At 46.4% G+C, this 23,163-nt stretch overlaps 1 protein-coding gene across 1 annotated transcript in view; it reads right to left on the bottom strand.

The window, feature by feature from the left end:
* Window positions 1–23,163, bottom strand: part of ATXN7 (ataxin 7) — a 182,800-nt gene that overhangs the window by 34,773 nt on the left and 124,864 nt on the right. The window contains exons 6-7 of the mRNA XM_075321370.1: window positions 3,137–3,407; window positions 1,001–1,266 (exon numbers count right to left, since the gene is read on the bottom strand). Of these exons, the coding sequence (XP_075177485.1) occupies window positions 1,001–1,266; window positions 3,137–3,407 (537 nt within the window). The remainder of the gene's footprint in view (window positions 1–1,000; window positions 1,267–3,136; window positions 3,408–23,163) is intronic.

The following is a 23,163-nucleotide window of genomic DNA, read 5'->3' as shown; positions in this document are numbered from 1 at the left end:
GCACTAGCACAGAGCGGTGCCTGCTGCCCCAGCACTAGCACAGAGCGGTGCCTGCAGCCCCAGCACTAGCACAGAGCGGTGCCTGCTGCCCCAGCACAGAGCGGCACCCGCAGCCCCAGCACTAGCACAGAGCGGTGCCTGCTGCCCCAGCACTAGCACAGAGTGGTGCCTGCTGCCCCAGCACTAGCACAGAGCAGCGCCCACTGCCCCAGCACTAGCACAGAGCGGTGCCCGCTGCCCCAGCACAGCACTGCAGTCCTCAGTGATCATCATTGCCATCCAGCACAGCCCCTACCTTTTGTGACCCCTCCCCCCCCCCCGCTCCACCACGCCCTGCCGCCCACACTCCCCAGTAAGACACCACCGGATTATAAAACGAACCCCATATTTTTTTTTTTTTTACCTTTTGTTTCTCTAAATATGGAGTGCATCTTATAATTTACTGATAGGGGTACAAAAAGCAAAAGAAAAAAAAGATGCACAAAGCCATCACGATGTATAGTCCTAATTTAAGTAGAGTAAATGTATTTTTTTTCTTTAAATTTATTAAAGAAAAAAAAAGCACATCAGTATCACATGACTGGACAACCCCTTTCAGTGCGGGTTGGTGAACAGTCCTGTAAAGGGTTACCACTGCAGGATTGTCGATTTCTCCGGTTCTGATCGGTGTTTTGCGATCTAGATCGCACCTGCCAAGAAGAAAATGTACATCATGGTTGCGGCTTTTGACCACATCCACGTGATGTAGATTTTCACCATTAGTAAAGCTAATTTATGCAAAAAAAAAATTAAAATAAATAAATATATATAATATATATATATATATATATATATATTTTTTTTTTATTTCATCCAACTATTGCTGATGTTTAGTTGTCAATACATTTCCAGGAGGAGTAACAGAGGGGCAAGACACTTCAAATTTGGAAAAAGAAAATATGAATGAAAAAAAAGTTTCCGAATGATTGAATTAACCCGCCTATCACCAGCCACCACGTACCTGACAATCTCTTGTGTAAGTGTTTCCTACAGTTCGTGTCCTCTTGCTTCTTTTCCACATTCGGAGGAGTCGAGAGAATTCCTTTACCATTTGGTATCTGTCCAGGGGAAGGCAAAGGTGGCTTTGGTATTGATTGCCAATTAAGGCCAGTCTTTACTGAGGAGCTGACAGAGGAGGAGCAGGTAGAGCCAGCAGCGGATTTGGAGAAGGCGCCGTCCGTCTTTGGGATTGTATGCATTTTCTCCACCTTAACAGAGGGCGTCATTCTGGGGGGTGGAAGATGCGGAGATGAGCATTAATACATATACACATTACCCATACAAGTCACATTAAGGAAAACACAGGGCATCAACATACTGCAGGTCTCGGAGGCATTGATGATGCACCTTCATTTATTTGCTAAGGATAATAGACGTTAAGGGGGCTCTACACTTTGGACAACCCCCGGGTGATCAGCTACAACCTGCTGGAAAACTTGCAGACAATCTGCACCAAAATCTGCATGAAAACGCCACGTAAAAAAAAAAAAAAACCACCATGCATATTTGCCGCGCTTTTTTATGCTTTTTTTCATTGTTTTCAGTGCTGAAAAAGCAGGAAAAACGCACAAAGACTCTGCACCAAAATCTGCAGGGAAAAAATCCTTGCATTATCGTATATAATCAGGATATCCTTGTAGATTTCTAAAAATCTGCAAAAAAAAAAAAAAGCAGCACCCCCCCCCCAAATGCACCGTGTGCACACAGCCTAGGTGTTCAATTTCCCTGTAGCACCACCACTGGTGAAATAAAGTATTACACAGTTTTCATTCAATTCAATGGTTGCCTCCAGAGGAGAGGCGCTCTTTGTGACCCTCTCCATTTTGTTCAGGACTCTCCTCTTTTTTTGCTAGAGAAACCCCTCCATGGAAAAAATGGGTTTCCTTTGCTTGATAACCCTATCTAAAGGAAATTTCCAAATAGAACACTGCTGGCTTATCTGTGCACAATCAGTGGTCCAGACCCGGATTACTGCTGCGCCGCAGTACCAGCGTCACGAGTGACAAACAGTCATGTGGTTTCTGGCCATAGAAGGTCACAGTGTTTGGCTGCGCAGAATGCTCCCTGACTTTCCATTGTTCCTGCTATCAGTATTCATTGGTATAGGTGGCTTTCCTGCTGGATTCAACTCTCCCTCTTTTGGACCCAGCAGGAGCTCACCTTCCACCCAGCTGCTGATCATCAGTATTCTCTTAGTGCTTAAATACCCCTTCCTTCCCTGGACTAGTGCTGGTGATATTATTCAGTTACTTCAAGCTCAGGTTGCAAGCAGGTGGCTTGCACTCATCTGTGGTATCGTTGCATAAGCTCTGCTGAACTTCTACCTGAGTCATCTGTGGATAAGGAGTTCATGTATTTTCCCCGTGTGTGTCCTCCTTGTGTTGTCTATAGTGTTTAATGGGGAGAGCTCATCCCATTCGTTCCCTATTTTGAGTCCAGCACTAGGGATACCTAGGATCAGGTATCTTGCTTGGCCCATAGGTGTGAAACCTATCTAGAGGGGTGAAGGACCAGCACTAAGGATACCTAGGATCAGGTGTCCTACTTGGGGCTTAGGTGCAGAACCTGTCTAAGGTGGTGATGGACCCCAGGGACCAGCAGTAGGTTTGGTCAGGGGGTCACCTTCTTCCCTTTCGCCGTGCAATTGGTACGTCCCCCGTACCTAGCATGTAACCAGGCTCATTGGACTCTATAGCAGTGTACCATAACGCGGTTCAATGGAAGCACAGCCATATTGTTAATGTGTCGTACTGTTGATTTGTAAAGGGTCTGACTGCTGAGACCCCATCAATCAACATGGAAAGACATTGTAAATTCTGCAAAATCCTTTTTGGAAATATATGTGAACAAAATTGTACAAATAAATAATAAATAATAATAATAATAATTATTATGGATTATTGATCTGCAACATTTTCCAAAAGGTAAACATTTTCCAGCATGTGATGTTAAAGTGCCACGTGTCGCTACGTTTGTTGGCAGGGTGTGCGGACACGGCTTCTTGTGATCCGTGGCGGACCTCCGGGCGATCAGACCCCTCTGACCTCCATTGAAGGCCCCTTCTGATTTGCGCCGCCCGTTTTCCCAGGCCACTTACATTTTGTCCAGGGATGTCTTGCTCTGCACAGAATGCATCCACCTGTTGCTTCCACCGATCTGTAGCTTTTCTTTGTTTTCTTTGGGAGATTTGATCAGCTTGGAGTTGGAGGAGGCACTACCGCTGGCACCGCTGGACGTCCGGGTGCTGCCGCCGCCGCCGCCACCGCCCGCTCGGCTTTTTGTCGAAGGCAGGGAGGAGGAGTGGAGGGAGTACAGGGAGGACGATGGAGGTGTTACAGGGGCTTTGCTGGAGGACCCATGTCTTCTTTCTGGAATAAAGAGAGAGAAAATAAAATCAATTAGATATGAAAAAGTATATAACAATCTGCACGGACACATAAGCTGCAGCCATGTTTGTGCTTTTTGGCATGGAGACACGTTTACCATTCCCAAATGCTCATACCAGGTCCTGCCTACAAAGCCCCCGATAATCCCACCCGGGGTGGGGGCGTCTTTTTATTTTTTCTACAAAACAATTGCAAATTTGGAACAAAAACAGGTGCCCAATTCATCCAAGTGGGCGATCTCCACGTTGCACGCTCCGGCACGACCCAGCAATGACAACAATCTCTCGCTGCTTCTCCGGCGATTTAAAGAGCAGGTTTTGCTTTTTTTTTATTAAAAAAATAAAAAAAAAAAATATTAAATAAAAAAAAAATAAAAAAAAAATGATATACTGGAGATTTCAATTTGCTGCAAATCTGCAAGATAAATATAAGCAACGTGTGCACAGACCCTTAGAGTGCACGCTGTAGACCTGGTGTATGGGGATCATATGCATGACACAGCCATCTGCATGGGAGCCTATAGGGCTGGACAATCCTGTCCCCTGGAAGCAAAGCCGACATCATACAGCGGCCGATGGCTATCCAGGAGGCATACGGTTCCCTGATAGGAGCCTAGAACCAGGGGCAAATAGTGCACTTTTATCTTCCCTTCAATCTTCCCCCAATATTACTGCTCTCTTGGGCATCATACAACAAATAATCAACCGTTATGTGTAAAAGACTTTGGTGCTAAAAGAATTGTCCTTTTTTCACAAAATTCTGCTCCTAGTTTTCTCTAAAAAAATAAATATATAAATAGTACTTTACTCACGCTCCCCAGGTCCACGGCCAAGTCTGTGCCTCTGCTCCCGGTGTATAATATTGGCTGCATGCTGATGCCACATTCAGTGGCTATACCGGTGCCGACTGGCTGCAGCGCTGTGGACAAGACATCAGCACTGCAGCCAATATCAGACACCGGAAGTAGCAGTACAAACCCGACGCCGGACCTGGGGAGGGTGAGTAAAGCCCTTTGTATAGTAAAATGAATAATAATTAAAAAAAAAAAAGTGTGTAACTTAACCTCCCCAGGTCTGTACAGCCAATATTGGACACTGGGAGCAGAGGCAGAGACTTGGCCGTCGACCTGGGGAGGGTGAGTAAAGTGCTTTGTATAATAATAAAAAAAAAATAATAAGAAAAGAAGCGCCTAACTCACCCTCCCCAGGTCTGGCACCAGGTTTGTACTGCTGGTGTCTCATTCATATTGGCTGCAGTGCTGATGTCTCGGCCACAGCCAGTTAGCACAGGTATAGCCACTAAACATGCCATCAGCATGCAGCCAATATTGGACACCAGGAGCAGAGGCAGAGACTTGGCTGTGGACCTGGGGAGGGTGAGTAAAGTGCTTTTTTTTAATTTAAATTATACAATCTGTGCTTTATTAACCCTCCCTGGGTCCAGCACCAAGTCTTGTCCACTTTCAGAAAATCCTAGTTTGCTAATAAGAAAAACAAACTGCACTTTACTCACCCTCCCCAGGTCCACAGCCAAGTCTCCACCTCTGCTCCAGGTGTCAGATTTTGGCAACAGTGCTGATGTCAGATCCACAGCGCTGCAGCAAATCGGTGATCTCAGCGGGATATCGGAAACAGAAGCAGAGGTGGAGACCCAGCTATAGTGAGCATAGCAAAAGTTGCATTTTCTGAAAGGGGACAACCCCTTAAAGTAATTTTATAGAAGGATTCGGGCCTTAATCATTGGGATGTTTACAGGAGAAGGGGGAAAAAAAAATGGCACCTAAAGAAAAAATAAAATAAAAAAATTAAATCACTTTTGTGACTTTAAATACACACATCCCAAAATTATGGTAAATGCAAAAATAAATAAATTATATATTTTGAATGAGTTTATACATTGCAATCACAATTTTTCCCCCAGCAATTTGTATAATAATTTTACATAATTTGCAACCAGAAAAAAAAAAAAAAAAAAAAAGGATTGGGGCTGGGGATTGGTGATTAAACATTTGGCACCAATTCTGAAGATAAGTGGCAATTGTGGAATAATTATAGAGTCCCAGCACCATAGGAGCCGTCAGCGTAAATCCAGTCCTGGAATCCGGGGTTTATCGGGCTCCATGAATCTTGTGTGACCGGGTGTCAGACATTTAATAAAAATAGAAAGTGCGGTCAGAAGGAAAACCTGCTCCGTGCAGATAGCCAGACGCGGATTTGCATAATGCTTCATTTACCTCCTTACTTCCCTGTGAAGATCTGGTTACAGGCGCTGCGCTCCGACAGGGAGACAGTATATCATATACATATATAGTGAGGACTCCATTTACAAAAGTAATAAAACAGATAAACTACGGAGAAACAAAAACCAAAACAACAACAAAAATACTCATGTATAAATGAAATATCCTGCAAATCATTATCGTTTGAAATCAGGAGTAAAATATCAGAACTAAACAAGTTTACACTTCGCAAATTTAAATGGGTCTTTTAAATTTCCAGTCGGGGGAAAAAAAAAAAAAAAAAAATAAATAAATTTAATCTGCAAAATGCGGATCTGAAATCTTCAGTGTGATCAGTGTGCAGATTTTCAATACTAAGTAACTACGTTGTGGTGAAATATATGCAGATCCGGAACTAAAGCTGCAGTGAAAACACTCCGCAACGTGTGAACGTACGCTCAAGCTGATTTTCTTTTTTTTTTTTTGGTCTGTTTGAGTAGAAAAATAGAAATAAAATAAAAAATAAAAATAAAATTAGGTTCAATTACACAACTCATTAAAAAATGTTTTTGTCTATTTTTTTACTATTACAGTCTATTGGAAAAGAATCACAACGCCTTGTGCTCTACGTGTAAAGAATCCATTTTTTTTTAGCATTGTGCAGAATCAGAATCTCAGAACAAGTGTTCAGAGACCCTTTGGCCTTGTGCCCACGTTGCTTTTTTCATGCTTTTTTCCTTGCTTCTTTTAAATCAATAAAAGCAAGGGAAAAAAAAAAATCATCTCAGCGAAGTCTATGGGAATTGTGACTTGCTGTGCACACGTTGCTTTTTTGGTTGCTGAAAAAAGAAGCAGCGTGTCAATTGTTTCTGCTTTTTTTTTTCCTGCGTTTTCCCTATCTCAATAGATAAGAAGCATGAAAAGAAGCATTAAAAAAAGCATAAAAAACATAACAAAAATAAGATAAAAGCATAAAACAAAAAAAAAAAGCATAAAAATGCGCTTTTATCAGCAGTTTTTTTTTCATGCCATGCTTTTATGTGCAGAAAAAAAAATCTGCTATGTGGGCACATAGCCTTCCAGAAAAAAATAAAAATAAGTTACTGGGTTTATTACAAGTGTAACGGCTCCCAAACAGAGCAGTGAATTCTACTTGCAAAAAATAAATAAAATATATAAATTATTATTTTATTATTAGATTTTTTTTTTTAATTTAAGTAGAATTCACTGTTTTGCCTGGGAGCCGTCGCAGTTGTAATAAATCTAGAATTAATAGAATATTTTTTTTTTTTTTTTGGTACGGGAAGGGTCTTTGAACACCTCTGAGGTTCTGGATCTGTACATTGTTTAAAAGGGAACAGGTCACCACTTTTTTGGCCTATAAGCTGCGGCCACCACCACCGGGCTTTTATATACAGCATTCTAACATGCTGTATATAAGAGCCCAGGCCGCTGTGAGAACATAATAAACACTTTATAATACTTACCTAACGGTCGCGCGGTGGGCCTAATGGGCGTCTCCGTTCTCCGGTGCCGGCACCGCCTCTTTTGTCCATCTTTGTGCTCCTTCTTCTCTAGCCGCGGTGCATGACGGGTCCGATGTCATCCACACTCGCCGGCATTCAGGTCCTGAGCAGGGCAGATTAAAGCATTGTAGTGCGCCTGCGCAGGACCTCAATGCCGGCGAGTGTGGATGACGTAGACGCGCCATGCACCCAGGCTTCAGAAAGAGGACGAAGATGGCCGAAAGAGGAGGCACCGGCGACGCCCATATGGCCAACCGCGCGACCGTTAGGTAAGTATTATAAAGTGTTTTTGAAGTCATACCCCCGGCGTGGGCTCTTATATACAGCATGTTAGAATGCTGTATATAGGAGCTCGGTGGTGGTGGCCGCAGCTTATACGTCAAAAAAGTGGTGACAGGTTCCCTTTAAACAAAATGGATCCGTAAAAATAAATAAAAAAAAATAATATATTGTATATACACACACACACATATTATATATATATATATATATACACATATACATACATACACATACATACATGTGTATTTTTTTTTGTCTATTGGTCTGCATAATAAACGCTACATACAAATTTAAAAATCGCTATCAGGTACAAAATGCAGATGAAAAAAATAGAGAAAAAAAAAATCATAAAATAGAAAATTTGAGAATTGAACTAGAATCCCCCCTGCCCCCAAAACGGCTAAATTATATCTAGCCCTGAAGGTCTGAGATCTGTTAGATAAAAGTTGGCCAACCAACGCTCTGACCAACTTAGCACAAATAGTGTGAGATTGCCACTGCTCTAAATATTGCATGGCAGTGCTAATGAACGCCCAGAATACCGCACCCTCGGGCCTCGTTCAGACATCCGTTTTACGTAGCTGCGTTTTTCCCCACACACTCCTTATAGTCTCTGACCGAAAAATGAGAAGGCGCTGTTTTCTAATCCAGTGACCGATCAAAATCATTCCTAGAAGTCTACAGTTTGGCGACAATCGCTGACAGCACGTGAAGGCAATCCGCGTAACGGGCGCGAGAAACTTTGCAATTCTAACGATTCTTTTTGCATTCCGAGAAAAATTGCTGATGATAAAAAACAAACAATGTATCCATGTTTTTGTGGTTCCATTTTTATCATCGGCAGTCTTTTTACCCATTGATGGGGAAAAAAAAAAAAAAAAAAAAATAATAATAATTTTATTTACATGGCGTTTGGTACGTTTTTCCGTTTTTATCATCTGCAATTTCTAACATAATGCAAGAAAAAGAAAAAAAAAACATTGCAAAAGTAAACCTTTAAATGAGACCTGATAAAATAATTGTCCTCTCTGAACAGCAACCATTACGGCAAATGTGAACTGAACCTAACAGGCTACTGTGTTGCAGAATGATGCAGGCTATTGTTTTCTGTTATCATCCATTTTAGGAGTTCAGACAAATTCCTGTTTTATTTAACAGGACATGTTAATTTTTAGTTGTGAGAAGCTTCAGACTGATATTTTGATACGTCGTGATAACAGGAAAGGGCAGACATCACCGAGGCCTGGTGATCGGAAGTATCCAGGCCGCGCTGGTAAACAGTCGGCTCCTTGAGACCGGGGTGGCAGTTTCCTGCAAGCATCAGCACGGCCGCGGTTAATAGCAAACGCAAGTCTGCATCTGCTTTTGAACTTTGGCCAAGCCACTCAAATGACATTTCAGAATAGCTTATGTGGCCCGGCTTGCGAGCGGTTAATCCCTCGTTTGCCAGATTATCCACTTTCATCAACTCCGCTCTGGGCAGATGACTTTAACACTGTGCATGTCGGCGAGAGAAGAGGAGGAAGGAGGCGAAAAATAAAAAAAACAACAAAAAATAAAAGAACAGAACAATGAGGAAATGAGAGAGCGATAGATGGAATGTGAGGAGACAGCGCGCGGTGACGGGCGGAATGTGTCTATACATTGTGTCGCCCGCAGTTCCGTGTTGTGTTCGAGCTCAGCCATACCCACCTTCTGCAAACTCCATGCAGTGCTGGGCTCGCAGCCAATTCCAGGCTTGAGTTTAAAAGCGACGGCGCAGAAGGAAGGGGGAAAAAAAAAAAAAAGAAAAAAAAAAAACAACACGTTTCCACCCTCCCCACAGCCCAGTGCGTGAGTGATAACAGCTTCCCAGCAGCTCCCATTCACATATTTTGTCAGCGCTCCGCCGCCCGCTCGCCTCCTGACAAGTCAGACCTTGCTGTCACGCTTTGGGGGCCTGCCCACACACTCCTGCCCGGGCACCATGGATTTTTTTTTTTCCGCTCTTTCGCTTATGTAACATTTGCCAGTATTGTAAAGTGAAAATCAGTCGCAGGTCCTGGCAGATAAAGGAAGAGGAGAAAAAAAAAAAAAAAAGGGAGGAGGAGGGGTAAAAAAGGAGGAGATGAAAAAACGAAAACAAGAGGCGTGCCTTCATCTTTCAAATGTAAAATGCGGAGACGTGCGGCGTGCCAGGCTTTGTACGCCAGCAAGTTGGAAAGAATAAGGACGGGAAGCTGAAGCATCGCAGGAAGCGATCCACGGAGAGGGATTGTGTCATCACATCGCTGCCGGGCAGATTTACACCATGGGAAGCAGGAAATCACACACGGAAACTCAAAACTGCACATTTTTTTTTTCTCTTTTAGGGTAGACTAAGCAAAAATAATAATAATAATTAAAATAAAATAATAATATTATAAATGAAAATAAAATAAAATATTAAATAATAAAATAGAAATGAAAATAACAAAATATTAAATAATGAAAATAAAATAAAAAAAATAAAATAATAAAAATAATATAAATGAAAATAAAAAAATAAAATATTAAATAATGATAGAAATGAAAATAAAAATATAAGAATTAAATAATGAAAATAAAAATAAAATAAATGAAAATAAAAATAATAAAATACTAAATGAAAAAAAAAAATATATAGAAAAAAATATAAATGAAAATAAAAAAATAAAATATTAAATAATGATATAGAAATGAAAATAAAAATATAAGAATTAAGAAGGGAATTTTTTTTACTTACCGTAAATTCCTTTTCTTCTAGCTCCAATTGGGAGACCCAGACAATTGGGTGTATAGCTATGCCTCCGGAGGCCACACAAAGTATTACACTAAAAGTGTAACGCCCCTCCCCTTCTGCCTATACACCCCCCGTGCTCACGGGCTCCTCAGTTTTGGTGCAAAAGCAAGAAGGAGGAAAAAATTATAATTGGTTTAAAGTAACTTCAATCCGAAGAAATATCGGAGAACTGAAACCATTCACCATGAACAACATGTGTACACAAAAAACAGGGGCGGGTGCTGGGTCTCCCAATTGGAGCTAGAAGAAAAGGAATTTACGGTAAGTAAACAAAATTCCCTTCTTCTTTGTCGCTCCATTGGGAGACCCAGATAATTGGGACGTCCAAAAGCAGTCCCTGGGTGGGTATATAATACCTCATAATAGAGCCGTAACCGGCTCCGTCCTACAGGTGGGCAACCGCCGCCTGAAGGACTAGCCTACCTAGGCTGGCATCTGCCGAAGCATAGGTATGCACCTGATAGTGTTTCGTAAAAGTGTGCAGGCTCGACCAGGTAGCCGCCTGACACACCTGCTGAGCCGTAGCCTGGTGCCGCAAAGCCCAGGACGCTCCCACGGCCCTGGTAGAATGGGCCTTCAGCCCTGAGGGAACCGGAAGCCCGGAGGAACGATAAGCCTCGAGAATTGGTTCCTTGATCCACCGAGCCAGGGTTGACTTGGAAGCTTGTGTCCCTTTACGCTGGCCAGCGACAAGGACAAAGAGTGCATCTGAGCGGCGCAGGGGCGCCGTACGAGAAATGTAGAGTCTGAGTGCTCTCACCAGATCTAACAAGTGCAAATCCTTTTCACATTGGTGAACTGGATGAGGACAAAAAGAGGGTAAGGAGATATCCTGATTGAGATGAAAGGGGGATACCACCTTAGGGAGAAATTCCGGAACCGGACGCAGCACCACCTTGTCCTGGTGAAACACCAGGAAGGGGGCTTTGCAAGACAACGCTGCTAGCTCAGACACTCTCCGAAGCGAAGTGACTGCTACTAGGAAAACCACTTTCTGCGAAAGGCGTGAGAGAGAGATATCCCTCATTGGCTCGAACGGTGGTTTCTGAAGAACCATCAGCACCCTGTTCAGATCCCAGGGTTCTAACGGACGCTTGTAAGGAGGTACGATGTGACAAACCCCCTGCAGGAACGTGCGAACCTGTGGAAGTCTGGCTAGGCGCTTCTGAAAAAAGACAGAGAGCGCAGAGACTTGTCCCTTAAGGGAGCCTAGTGACAAACCCTTTTCTAATCCGGATTGAAGGAAGGACAGAAAAAAGGGCAAGGTAAACGGCCAGGGAGAAACACCCTGAGCAGAGCACCACGACAGGAATAATTTCCACGTCCTGTGGTAGATCTTGGCGGACGTTGGTTTCCTAGCCTGTCTCATGGTGGCAATGACCTCTTGAGATAATCCTGAAGACGCTAGGATCCAGGACTCAATGGCCACACAGTCAGGTTCAGGGCCGCAGAACTCAGATGGAAAAACGGCCCTTGAGACAGCAAGTCTGGTCGGTCTGGTAGTACCCACGGTTGACCGACCGTGAGATGCCACAGATCCGGGTACCACGACCTCCTCGGCCAGTCTGGAGCGACGAGGATGGCGCGGCGGCAGTCGGCCCTGATCTTGCGTAACACTCTGGGCAACAGTGCCAGAGGAGGAAACACATAAGGGAGTTGAAACTGCGACCAATCCTGAACTAAGGCGTCTGCCGCCAGAGCTCTGTGATCTTGAGACCGTGCCATGAACGTCGGGACCTTGTTGTTGTGCCGGGACGCCATTAGGTCGACATCCGGCATGCCCCAGCGGCAACAGATCTCCTGAAAGACGTCCGGGTGAAGGGACCATTCCCCTGCATCCATGCCCTGGCGACTGAGAAAGTCTGCTTCCCAGTTGTCTACGCCCGGGATGTGAACTGCGGATATGGTCGAGGCTGTGGCTTCCACCCACAGCAGAATCCGCCGAACTTCCTGGAAGGCTTGCCGACTGCGTGTCCCGCCTTGGTGGTTGATGTATGCCACCGCTGTGGAGTTGTCCGACTGAATTCGGATCTGTTTGCCTTCCAGCCACGGCTGGAACGCTTTTAGGGCAAGATACACTGCCCTTATCTCCAGAACATTGATCTGAAGGGAGGACTCTGTCGGAGTCCAAGTCCCCTGAGCCCTGTGGTGGAGAAAGACCGCTCCCCACCCTGACAGGCTCGCGTCCGTCGTGACCACAGCCCAGGATGGGGGCAGGAAGGGTTTCCCCTCCGACAGAGAAGTGGGAAGAAGCCACCACTGAAGGGAAGCTTTGGCTGCCCGAGAAAGGGAGACGTTCCTGTCGAGGGACGTCGACTTCCTGTCCCATTTGCGGAGAATGTCCCATTGAAGTGGGCGCAGATGAAACTGCGCAAAAGGAACTGCCTCCATTGCTGCCACCATCTTCCCTAGGAAGTGCATGAGGCGCCTCAGGGGGTGTGACTGGCCTTGAAGGAGAGATTGCACCCCTGTTTGTAGTGAACGCTGTTTGGTCAGCGGAAGCTTCACTATCGCTGAGAGAGTATGAAACTCCATGCCAAGATATGTCAGTGATTGGGCCGGTGTCAGATTCGACTTTGGAAAATTGATGATCCACCCGAAACTCTGGAGAGTTTCCAGAGCAATGTTCAGGCTGTGTTGGCATGCCCCTTGAGAGGGTGCCTTGACAAGTAGATCGTCTAAGTAAGGGATCACCGAGTGTCCCTGAGAGTGTAGGATTGCTACCACTGTTGCCATGACCTTGGTGAAGACCCGTGGGGCTGTTGCCAGGCCAAAAGGTAGTGCCACGAACTGAAGGTGTTCGTCCCCTATGGTGAAGCGCAGGAAGCGCTGATGCTCTGGTGCAATCGGAACGTGGAGATAAGCATCTTTGATGTCTATTGATGCCAGGAAATCTCCCTGGGACATTGAGGCGATGACGGAGCGGAGCGATTCCATCCGGAACCGCCTGGTTTTCACATGCTTGTTGAGCAGCTTTAGGTCCAGAACGGGACGGAAGGATCCGTCCTTTTTTGGCACCACGAACAAGTTGGAATAAAAACCGTGACCCCGTTGCTGAAGAGGAACCGGGATCACCACTCCTTCCTCCTTCAGGGTGCCCACCGCCTGCATAAGAGCCTCGGCTCTGTCGGGGGGTGGAGATGTTCTGAAGAAACGAGTCGGAGGACGAGAGTTGAACTCTATCCTGTAACCGTGAGATAGAATGTCTCTCACCCATCGGTCTTTTACTTGTGGCAGCCTGGCGTCGCAAAAGCGGGAGAGCCTGCCACCGACCGAGGATGCGGTTTGAGGAGGCAGAAAGTCATGCGGAGGCCGCTTTGGGAGCGGTTCCTCCGGCGGTCTTCTTAGGACGTGACTTAGACCGCCACGCATCGGAGTTCCTCTGATCTTTCTGAGGCCTTTTGGACGAGGAAAATTGAGATCTGCCCGCACCCCGAAAGGACCGAAACCTCGATTGTACCTTCCGTGGTTGAGGTCTGTTTGGTTTGGACTGGGGTAAGGATGAATCCTTTCCCTTGGATTGTTTAATGATTTCATCCAATCGCTCACCAAACAAGCGGTCGCCAGCCAATGGCAAACCGGTTAAGAACTTTTTGGAAGCAGAGTCTGCCTTCCATTCACGTAGCCACATGGCCCTGCGGAGTACCACCGAGTTGGCGGATGCCACCGCCGTACGGCTCGCAGAGTCCAGGATAGCATTAATGGCGTAGGACACAAACGCCGACGCCTGATTGGTTAAGGACACCACTTGCGGGGCAGATGTACGTGTTACTGCATTAATCTGCGCCTGACAAGCTGAGATAGCTTGGAGTGCCCATACGGCAGCGAATGCTGGGGCAAAAGACGCGCATATAGCTTCATAGATGGATTTCAACCATAGTTCCATCTGTCTGTCAGTGGCATCTTTGAGTGAAGCCCCATCTTCCACTGCAACTATGGATCTAGCCGCCAGTCTGGAGATTGGAGGATCCACCTTAGGACACTGAGTCCAGCCCTTGACAACCTCGGGGGGGAGGGATAACGTGTGTCCTTAAGACGCTTGGAAAAACGCTTGTCTGGACAGTCGTGGTTTTTCTGGATTGCCTCTCTGAAGTCAGAGTGATCCAGAAACATATTTAATGTACGCTTTGGAAACCTGAAACGGAATTTCTCCTGAGAAGCAGACTCCTCAACTGTAGGAGCTGGGGGAGAAATATCCAACACCTGATTGATGGTCGCTATAAGGTCATTCACTACTGCGTCACCTTCAGGCGTATCTAGGTTGAGAGCGGCTTCAGTATCAGAATCCTGATCTGATACCTCCGCTTCATCCTCCAGAGAGTCCCCCTGCAGGGACCCTGAACAGTGTGATGAGGTGGAGGGATTTTCCCAGCGACCCCGCTTGGTCGGCCTGGGACTGCGGTCCGTGTCAGAGACCTCACCCCGGGACCCATGGGTCACCCCAGGGGCACTTTGCTGTTCCAATTGAGGGGGACCCGGGGTCAAGGATTGGATAGAGCCCGGGGCCTGAATCACCGGTCTGGACTGTAAGGCTTCCAGTATTTTAGCAGACCATTTATCCATAGTCTCAGAAAGTTTGTCAGCAAAGGCTGCAAACTCCGTCCCTGTCACCTGGACAGTGGTAGCAGGTGGATCCACCTGGGCCACCAGTCGCAGAGGCTCCGGCTGAGTAAGTGCCACAGGAACCGAGCATTGCACACAATGGGGGTCAGTGGAACCTGCCGGTAGTACAGCTGTACATGAGGTACAAGTTGCAAAGTACGCCTGTGCTTTGGCACCCTTGCTTTTTGCAGATGACATGTTGTCTCCTCTGAGAACAACCAGGAGGGTATATAGCCAAAAATCAACAGAGCGACCGTACAGTGCAATGTATAGCCTATAAGCCTATATATATATATATATATATATATATATATACACACACTTCGGTACTCAGTGGGGCCAGCACCATAGGTGCTGCTTACCGACCGCTCAAAGCAGTTGTGTGGTCACCGGATTCCCTGCCTGGGTCTCCCTGTGTTGTCTCTCCTCTCCAGCGTCTGAACCGCTGACAGGAATGGCTGCCGGCGTTCTGTGGGGAGGAGGAGATCGTGGGCGTGCCCAAGAAAAGTGCGGGAATCCAGTGCCCCACTGTACTGAGTGAGGGGGGAGGAGGATACTAATGTATGCTCCAGTCCTCCGCTGACGATCCGTGCAGCGTCCCGCCCCTTCCCTGACTGGCAGGCCTGTGGGCGGGAATAAATGACACTAGGCCGCATAAGCCGGGGACTAAAGTATAAGCGCGGCCGGCAATAAGCGCGGCCGCGCGGTAGTCCCCCGGCGCACAAACACACCCTGCAGTGCTGGAAAGTGTCTGGCACAAGGGCTCCATGTCCGGCGCACTAACACACCCAGCCGTGCTGGAAAGTGTCTGGCACAAGCGCTCCATGTCCGGCGCACTAACACACCCAGCAGTGCTGGAAAGTGTCTGGCACAAGCGCTCCATGTCCGGCGCACTAACACACCCAGCAGTGCTGGAAAGTGTCTGGCCCAGGCGCTGCATGTCTGGCGCACTAACACACCCAGCCGTGCTGGAAAGTGTCTGGCACAAGCGCTCCATGCGCGGTCCCCACGGGGACACAGAGTACCTCATAGTAGCAGGGCCTTGTCCCTGACGATACTCAGCTCCTATCCTGCAGATTCCCAGGGGCTGCGGAGGGAGCACGGTCTCATGTGCCTGGAGACCGATCCTGGATCCCACTTCACCCAGAGCCCTAAGGGATGGGGAAGGAAAACAGCATGTGGCTCCTGCCTGTGTACCCGCAATGGGTACCTCAACCTTAACAACACCGCCGACAAAGTGGGGTGAGAAGGGAGCATGCTGGGGGCCCTGTTATGGGCCCTCTTTTCTTCCATCCGACCTGGTCAGCAGCTGCTGCCGACCAAGCTGTGGAGCTATGCGTGGATGTCTGCCTCCTTCGCACAAAGCATAAAAACTGAGGAGCCCGTGAGCACGGGGGGTGTATAGGCAGAAGGGGAGGGGCTTTACACTTTTAGTGTAATACTTTGTGTGGCCTCCGGAGGCATAGCTATACACCAAATTGTCTGGGTGTCCCAATGGAGCGACAAAGAAATAATGAAAATAAAACTAAAATAATAATATAAATGAAAATAAAATAAAATATAAAATAATATAAATGAAGATAAAAATATAATACTAAATAATGAAAATAAAATAAAAAAAATTAAAATAGAAATAAAATAATATAAATTAAAAAAATAAAATATTACATAAAAAAGAAATACAAATAATAAAAATAAAATAAAAAATTATAATAGAAATAAAAATAAAATAAATAAAATATAAAATAATTAAAATGAAAAAAAAAATTCCAAGTGTATTAAAGTTACAAAAAAACCCTGTAAATTATAAAAAAAAAAAAAAAAAAAAAAAAAAAAAAAGCTATGGAATTGCAATGTTCACAATACGGTAAGGCTTTGTGCCCACGTTGCATATTTGCGTGCAGTTACGCTGCGTATTGCACTGCAGCGTAACTGCATGTGTCCTGCATCCCCAACACAATCTATGAAGATTGTGCATAATCCATGCGCACGTTACGTTTTAGAACACAGAGATTTGCATGCTTCCAAAACGTTGCGTTCTAAAAAGCAACATCTCACTTCATTTGTGCGTTTTGCTTGCAATGTCTCTCTCTCTGTCTGTCGGTCTCTCGGTCTCCCTGTCGGTTGGTCTCTCCCTCTCCCACCCTCACTTACTGATCAATGACCGAACACCGGCGCGGCACTGCACGGCATTCACACTGCGGCGGCTTCTCCTGCTTTTGAAAATGCCGGCCGCTCATTATTCAATCTCGTATTCCCTGCTTTCCCCGCCCACCGGCACCTATGATTGGTTGCAGTCAGACACGCCCCCACGCTGAGTGACAGCTGTTTCACTGCAACCAATCACAGCCGCCGGTGGGCGGGTCTATGTAGTGCAGTAAAATAAATTAAAAAAGAAAAAAAAAACGGCATGCGGTCCCCCCCAAATTTTGATACCAGCCAAGATAAAGCCACACGGCTGAAGGCTGGTATTCTCTTGATGGGGAGCCCCACAGCCTAAAAATATCAGCCAGCAGCCGCCCGGAATTGTTGCATCCATTAAATGCGACAGTCCCGGGACTCTACCCGGCTCATCCAGAATTGCCCTGGTGCGGTGGCAATCTGGGTAATAAGGAGTTAATGGCAGCCCATAGCTGTCACTAAGTCCAAGATTAATCATTGCAGGCGTCTATGAGACACCCCCCAATGATTAACCTGTAAGTGAAAGTAAATAAACACATACACCCAAAAAATCCTTTATTTGAAATAAAAGAAAAAAAAAAAAACACCCTCTTTCACCACTTTATTAAAATCCCTCCAGGTCCAGCGTAATCCTCACGAGGTCCCACGACACATCCAGCTCTGCTACATGAAGCTGACAGGAGCGACCGTAGAACACCGCCACTCCTGTCAACTCCACGCAGCAACTGAGGTGAGTTGCACTGTCAGCGGTGACGTCACTGAGGTTACTCGCGGCCACAGGACTCGAGCTGGCCACGGGTAACCTGAGTGACGGCACTGGTGATCGCGTGGCTAACTTCAGTCACTCAGGAGATTTGCGGTCACCGGTGAGTCCTTCACCTGTGATCGCAAATCAAGCCGCAGCACAAGCACAGAGCTGCGCGATCACAATTAAGTCGGGTGAAGTTCATCCGAGTTCATTCTGATCGCGCATCTGTCTCGCAGCCATCCATGCTCTTTTTGACAGTGCAGCCCCACTTGGCTCTGCTGCAAGTCTATGGGGATGCTGCCGAGCTGAGTGGGACCGCACTGTCAAACATGTGCGTTCTGGAAGCATTCAGAACGCATGAATTCAGCAGGAATTCTGCAGTAACAATGCATCTCAGATTGCAGCTTTTCGGCTGCGTTCTGAGACGCACATGCAGTGACTAATAGAACGCAACGTGTGCACATAGCCTAAATTTTCAGGATATGGGGCTGTGTAAGGGCTTATTTTTTTGCACCCTGACCTGAGCGGAAATTTTTTACTGATACCATTTTGGGGTAGATACGATGTTTTGATCACCTCTTATTGCAATGTTTTAGAGGCTAAAAACCCCCAACTCTGGAGTTTCAATTCTTTCTTGTTACACTGTTTACTGATTGGATTAATTTCTTTTATATTTTGATAGCGTTTTTTGAAAGCAGCGATACCAAATAGGTTTATTTTTTATTAAATTCTTTTACTTTTGATGAGTCAAAGGAGAGTTTTATTTGAACTTATGTTTTTTATTTTAATTTTTTTATAATTTAGATTTTTTTTTTTTTTTAATTTTTACTGGATTTAGTAGTCTTCTTAGAGGACTTGAAGCTGCCGTCATCAGATCACTTGTGCCGCCATCTGATTGCTTGTGCCGCCATCAGATCGCTTGTGCCGCCATCAGATCGCTTGTGCCGTCATCAGGCCACTTGTGCCGCCATCTGAACGCTTGTGCCGCCATCTGAACGCTTGTGCCGCCATCTGATCGCTTGTGCCGCCATCTGATCGCTTGTGCCGCCATCTGATCGCTTGTGCCGCCATCTGATCGCTTGTGCCGCCATCTGATCGCTTGTGCCGCCATCTGATCGCTTGTGCCGCCATCTGATCGCTTGTGCTATACATAGCAGTGCTTTTGCACTGCTATGTATAGCTAAAAATCACAAATTCATATAAAACAGCAGCTAAACGCTGGCTGTCGCAGAAGAATCCTAAGGACAGACAGAAGGGTCTTAAGCAGACCCCCGGCTGTCATGGCAACTCATTGGTGCCTTGTGATCAAGTTACTGGCATGCCGATGGGCATATGGAATGATGCCCCCCCCCCTCCTTCCGCCCGTGTTAAATGCCACTGTCTGAGAATGTTAGCACCATGTAATAGGTACCAGCCATGGCTGTTAAAGGCACATAATGGCTGATTAAATAGTCTACCATCTGCAAGGAAAGATGCGGGCTCGGCGTGCGAGCTCAGTGTGCGAGCCCGCATCAAAGGTTGTGAAAAGGTTGAAACACACATATTTAGGTACACTTTTATAATGGACGTTAAGGTACCATAAACAAGTAGGATACAACATGTTGGACCAGGATGAAGAGTAGGGATTGCGGGTGAAGCCCACTGAGGTCAGAGCTTGCAGCTCCACAACAAGATCGAAGAAGGCAAAGTCTTACAAGAAGGAATGCAAGAAATCAGCCCAAAATATAAGAGGAACAAACTTTCTCACCTACAATATATCTATAGGAGATGTAAGTGCACTTACACTTTTGGCTAATTCTTATATTGCTTCTTTTAAGATTTGTCCTCTTTTATGTGTTGGAAAAAGTATTGCACAATTACGGATAAAATCAATTGGATAATTGAAGTGATAAGTGAGCACCCGAGCATGGTAGTGCCCGCTCATCACTAGTTACCAGTACTGAGCACCCGAGCATGGTAGTGCTCGCTCATCACTAGTTACCAGTACTGAGCACCCGAGCATGGTAGTGCCCGCTCATCACTAGTTACCAGTACTGAGCACCCGAGCATGGTAGTGCTCCCTCATCACTAGTTACCAGTACTGAGCACCCGAGCATGGTAGTGCCCGCTCATCACTAGTTACCAGTACTGAGCACCCGAGCATGGTAGTGCCCGCTCATCACTAGTTACCAGTACTGAGCACCCGAGCATGGTAGTGCTCCCTCATCACTAGTTACCAGTACTGAGCACCCGAGCATGGTAGTGCCCGCTCATCACTAGTTACCAGTACTGAGCACCCGAGCATGGTAGTGCCCGCTCATCACTAGTTACCAGTACAGAGCACCTGAGCATGGTAGTGCCCACTAATCACTAATTACAAGTACAGAGCACCCGAGCATGGTAGTGCCCGCTCATCACTAGTTACGAGTACTGAGCACCCGAGCATGGTAGTGCCCGCTCATCACTAGTTACGAGTACTGAACACACGAGCATGGTAGTGCCCACTAATCACTAATTACAAGTACAGAGCACCCGAGCATGGTAGTGCCAGCTCATCACTAGTTACGAGTACTGAGCACCCGAGCATGGTAGTGCCCGCTCATCACTAGTTACGAGTACAGAGCACCCGAGCATGGTAGTGCCTGCTCATCACTAGTTACGAGTACTGAGCACCTGAGCATGGTAGTGTCCGCTCATCACTAGTTACGAGTACTGAGCACCCGAGCATGGTAGTGCCCGCTCATCACTAGTTACGAGTACTGAGCACCCGAGCATGGTAGTGTCCGCTCATCACTAGTTACGAGTACAGAGCACCCGAGCATGGTAGTGCCCGCTCATCACTAGTTACCAGTACAGAGCACCCGAGCATGGTAGTGCCCGCTCATCACTAGTTACGAGTACAGAGCACCTGAGCATGGTAGTGCCCGCTCATCACTAGTTACGAGTACTGAGCACCCGAGCATGGTAGTGCCCGCTCATCACTAGTTACCAGTACTGAGCACCCGAGCATGGTAGTGCCCGCTCATCACTAGTTACGAGTACTGAGCACCCGAGCATGGTAATGCCCGCTCATCACTAGTTACGAGTACTGAGTACCTGAGCATGGTAATGCCCGCTCATCACTAGTTACCAGTACTGAGCACCCGAGCATGGTAGTGCCCGCTCATCACTAGTTACGAGTACTGAGTACCTGAGCATGGTAGTGCCCGCTCATCACTAGTTACGAGTACTGAGCACCCGAGCATGGTAATGCCCGCTCATCACTAGTTACGAGTACTGAGCACCCGAGCATGGTAGTGCCCGCTCATCACTGTCTATGTGTAATATGCGAAGATATTGTGGCTCTTCCAGACTAACAATTATATAGAGACAAGCCTTAAAACTCGGGTTCCCTCCCTGGGTTGCTATTTCTTAATAGCCTATTTGAAGGGTTCAGTAAACGCCTCCTGGTCTCTGTACGTTTCTTACAGCTCTCCATAAATAAACAAAAAGTTGATAAAACAGTTCTGTGCACGAGGCCTTAAAGGGAACCTGTCAGGTACAATATGCACCCAGATACACGAGCAGATACACGCTGCGTATTCATTAGCATGTTAGCACGCCCACAGGGACGTATGAACATGCTAATGGGGGCGACTGGCCGGGGAACTAACGCCCAGGGGACTAGTCCCCGCGCTCATTAGCATACGGTAATAGATCTTTAGAAATACTTTTTCTATAGATCTCTTTATCTATGCTAGTGTATACAGGGACAGTCAGACAGGGATTAGCAATATGTACCCAGAACTGCTCGTGGTGCTAGGTGCATATTGCACCTGATAAGTTCCCTTTAAGGTACCTGTCCGGTCTGAACTCACTTTTACTATGGGATGTTACAACTATCTAATATGTGCCGGGTGTCCTGATGCTCCCCGACGACTTTTCTTTTCTTGATGTCTGTTAAGACTAGAGATAAGTAATTGGATTTGTGCTGCCCTGGTCCGGCGTCCGGCCCTCTATGGCGGCCGGTCTATATTCCGGCACCGGACATCCTGGACGCCTCTGGCGTTTCCTAGGCCTCATCACTAGGTCTCAAACTACGTCTTTACAGCCATCACACCAGAGGCAACGGCCAAGAATACCGGCTGCAGAAGAAACTAAAAACCGGCTGCCACAGAGGACCGGACCGGGGTGGACGCTGCACGAGGACTGAAATTGCCAGCAAATTGATAAAAGATCATTTTTACCAAAAATGGCAGAAAACTTACTTTTCTTGGAGATGGATGGAGGAGTTTGACCATGTTGTATACTTCTACTGTTCCTCCAGCACTGATACAGATTTAAGTTATCCTCCGCTCCCTATTGATAACACATGCACGCTCGGCTAAGCTGAGCATGCATATGTATGGAGGTTGGGAGGGGTAGCTATGCAATATCTACTGGTGGCTTGTTTGCATATTTTAGCTTTCCAGAGTGCTGCTGTATACTTTTGTAGTTATATTGAATTTTCCGCTTGCACCTGTTCACACCTTTTAGATGTCCTGGTCAGTTTTTTTTTTTACAGTATATATTGTGTTTTTCTGGAATTTGCTCTCTATCATCCAGATAAAAACCCGTATTGTTACGGCTACCATCTTACCGGTTCCTATAGGTAACAGATATGTCCCCCGCCACAGCACCAGCTATAAGTGCACCTGCCGTGGTTGTAACAATAAAAAGGCAGCAGAGCAGCTGTCAGCGGTCGCTATAATGATCCCATTAGAGCGTAAGATACAGGAGCGAGCGGCAGATCAGTATCTAGCAGTCATCGCTGTGGTCAGCAGGGAGGTCAGCGGTGCCGCTCCGAGCCTCGGGGCTTTGGCTGTACACAGCTCCTCTACTGTACGGCTGCCAATATCTGCGCCCACGGAGACTTCCCAGCCGCGCAGGGACCTTGCACATCAGCGCTCCGCATCACAGGCAGAGGCTGTAGCAACCACTCGTTCAATAATTCACCATACAGGGCGCCTCTGGTCCTACATGGGTGTAATAAGGCATACCGTGACACCACGACAGAACTCACTGATCGCCTGCGGAGGATGCCACGTTGAGGTGTTCTGTATTTAGTGGTATAATCCGATATTAGGTTTATATGTGCAGATGGTAGAATAGGGGTAGATGAATCTGGTGCAAAAACGGTATGATCGGTGTAGATAAATTGGGTGCAAGAGACCGCAGGATAGAGGTAAGATGAATCGGGTGCAAAAGACGGTAAAATAGGGGCTAGATGAATCAGGCTGCAATAGATGACAGGATAGGGGTAGATGAACCAGGGTGCAATAGATGACAGGATAGGGGTAGATGAATCAGGGTGCAATAGATGACAGGATAGGGGTAGATGAATCAGGGTGCAATAGATGACAAGATAGGGGTAGATGAATCGG

Source organism: Anomaloglossus baeobatrachus, chromosome 8, assembly GCF_048569485.1.
Source record: "Anomaloglossus baeobatrachus isolate aAnoBae1 chromosome 8, aAnoBae1.hap1, whole genome shotgun sequence".
In the NCBI taxonomy this organism is placed as follows: domain Eukaryota; kingdom Metazoa; phylum Chordata; class Amphibia; order Anura; family Aromobatidae; genus Anomaloglossus; species Anomaloglossus baeobatrachus.
Note: the sequence above shows the minus strand (reverse complement) of the source record. Positions and strands in the feature narration are given on the sequence as shown.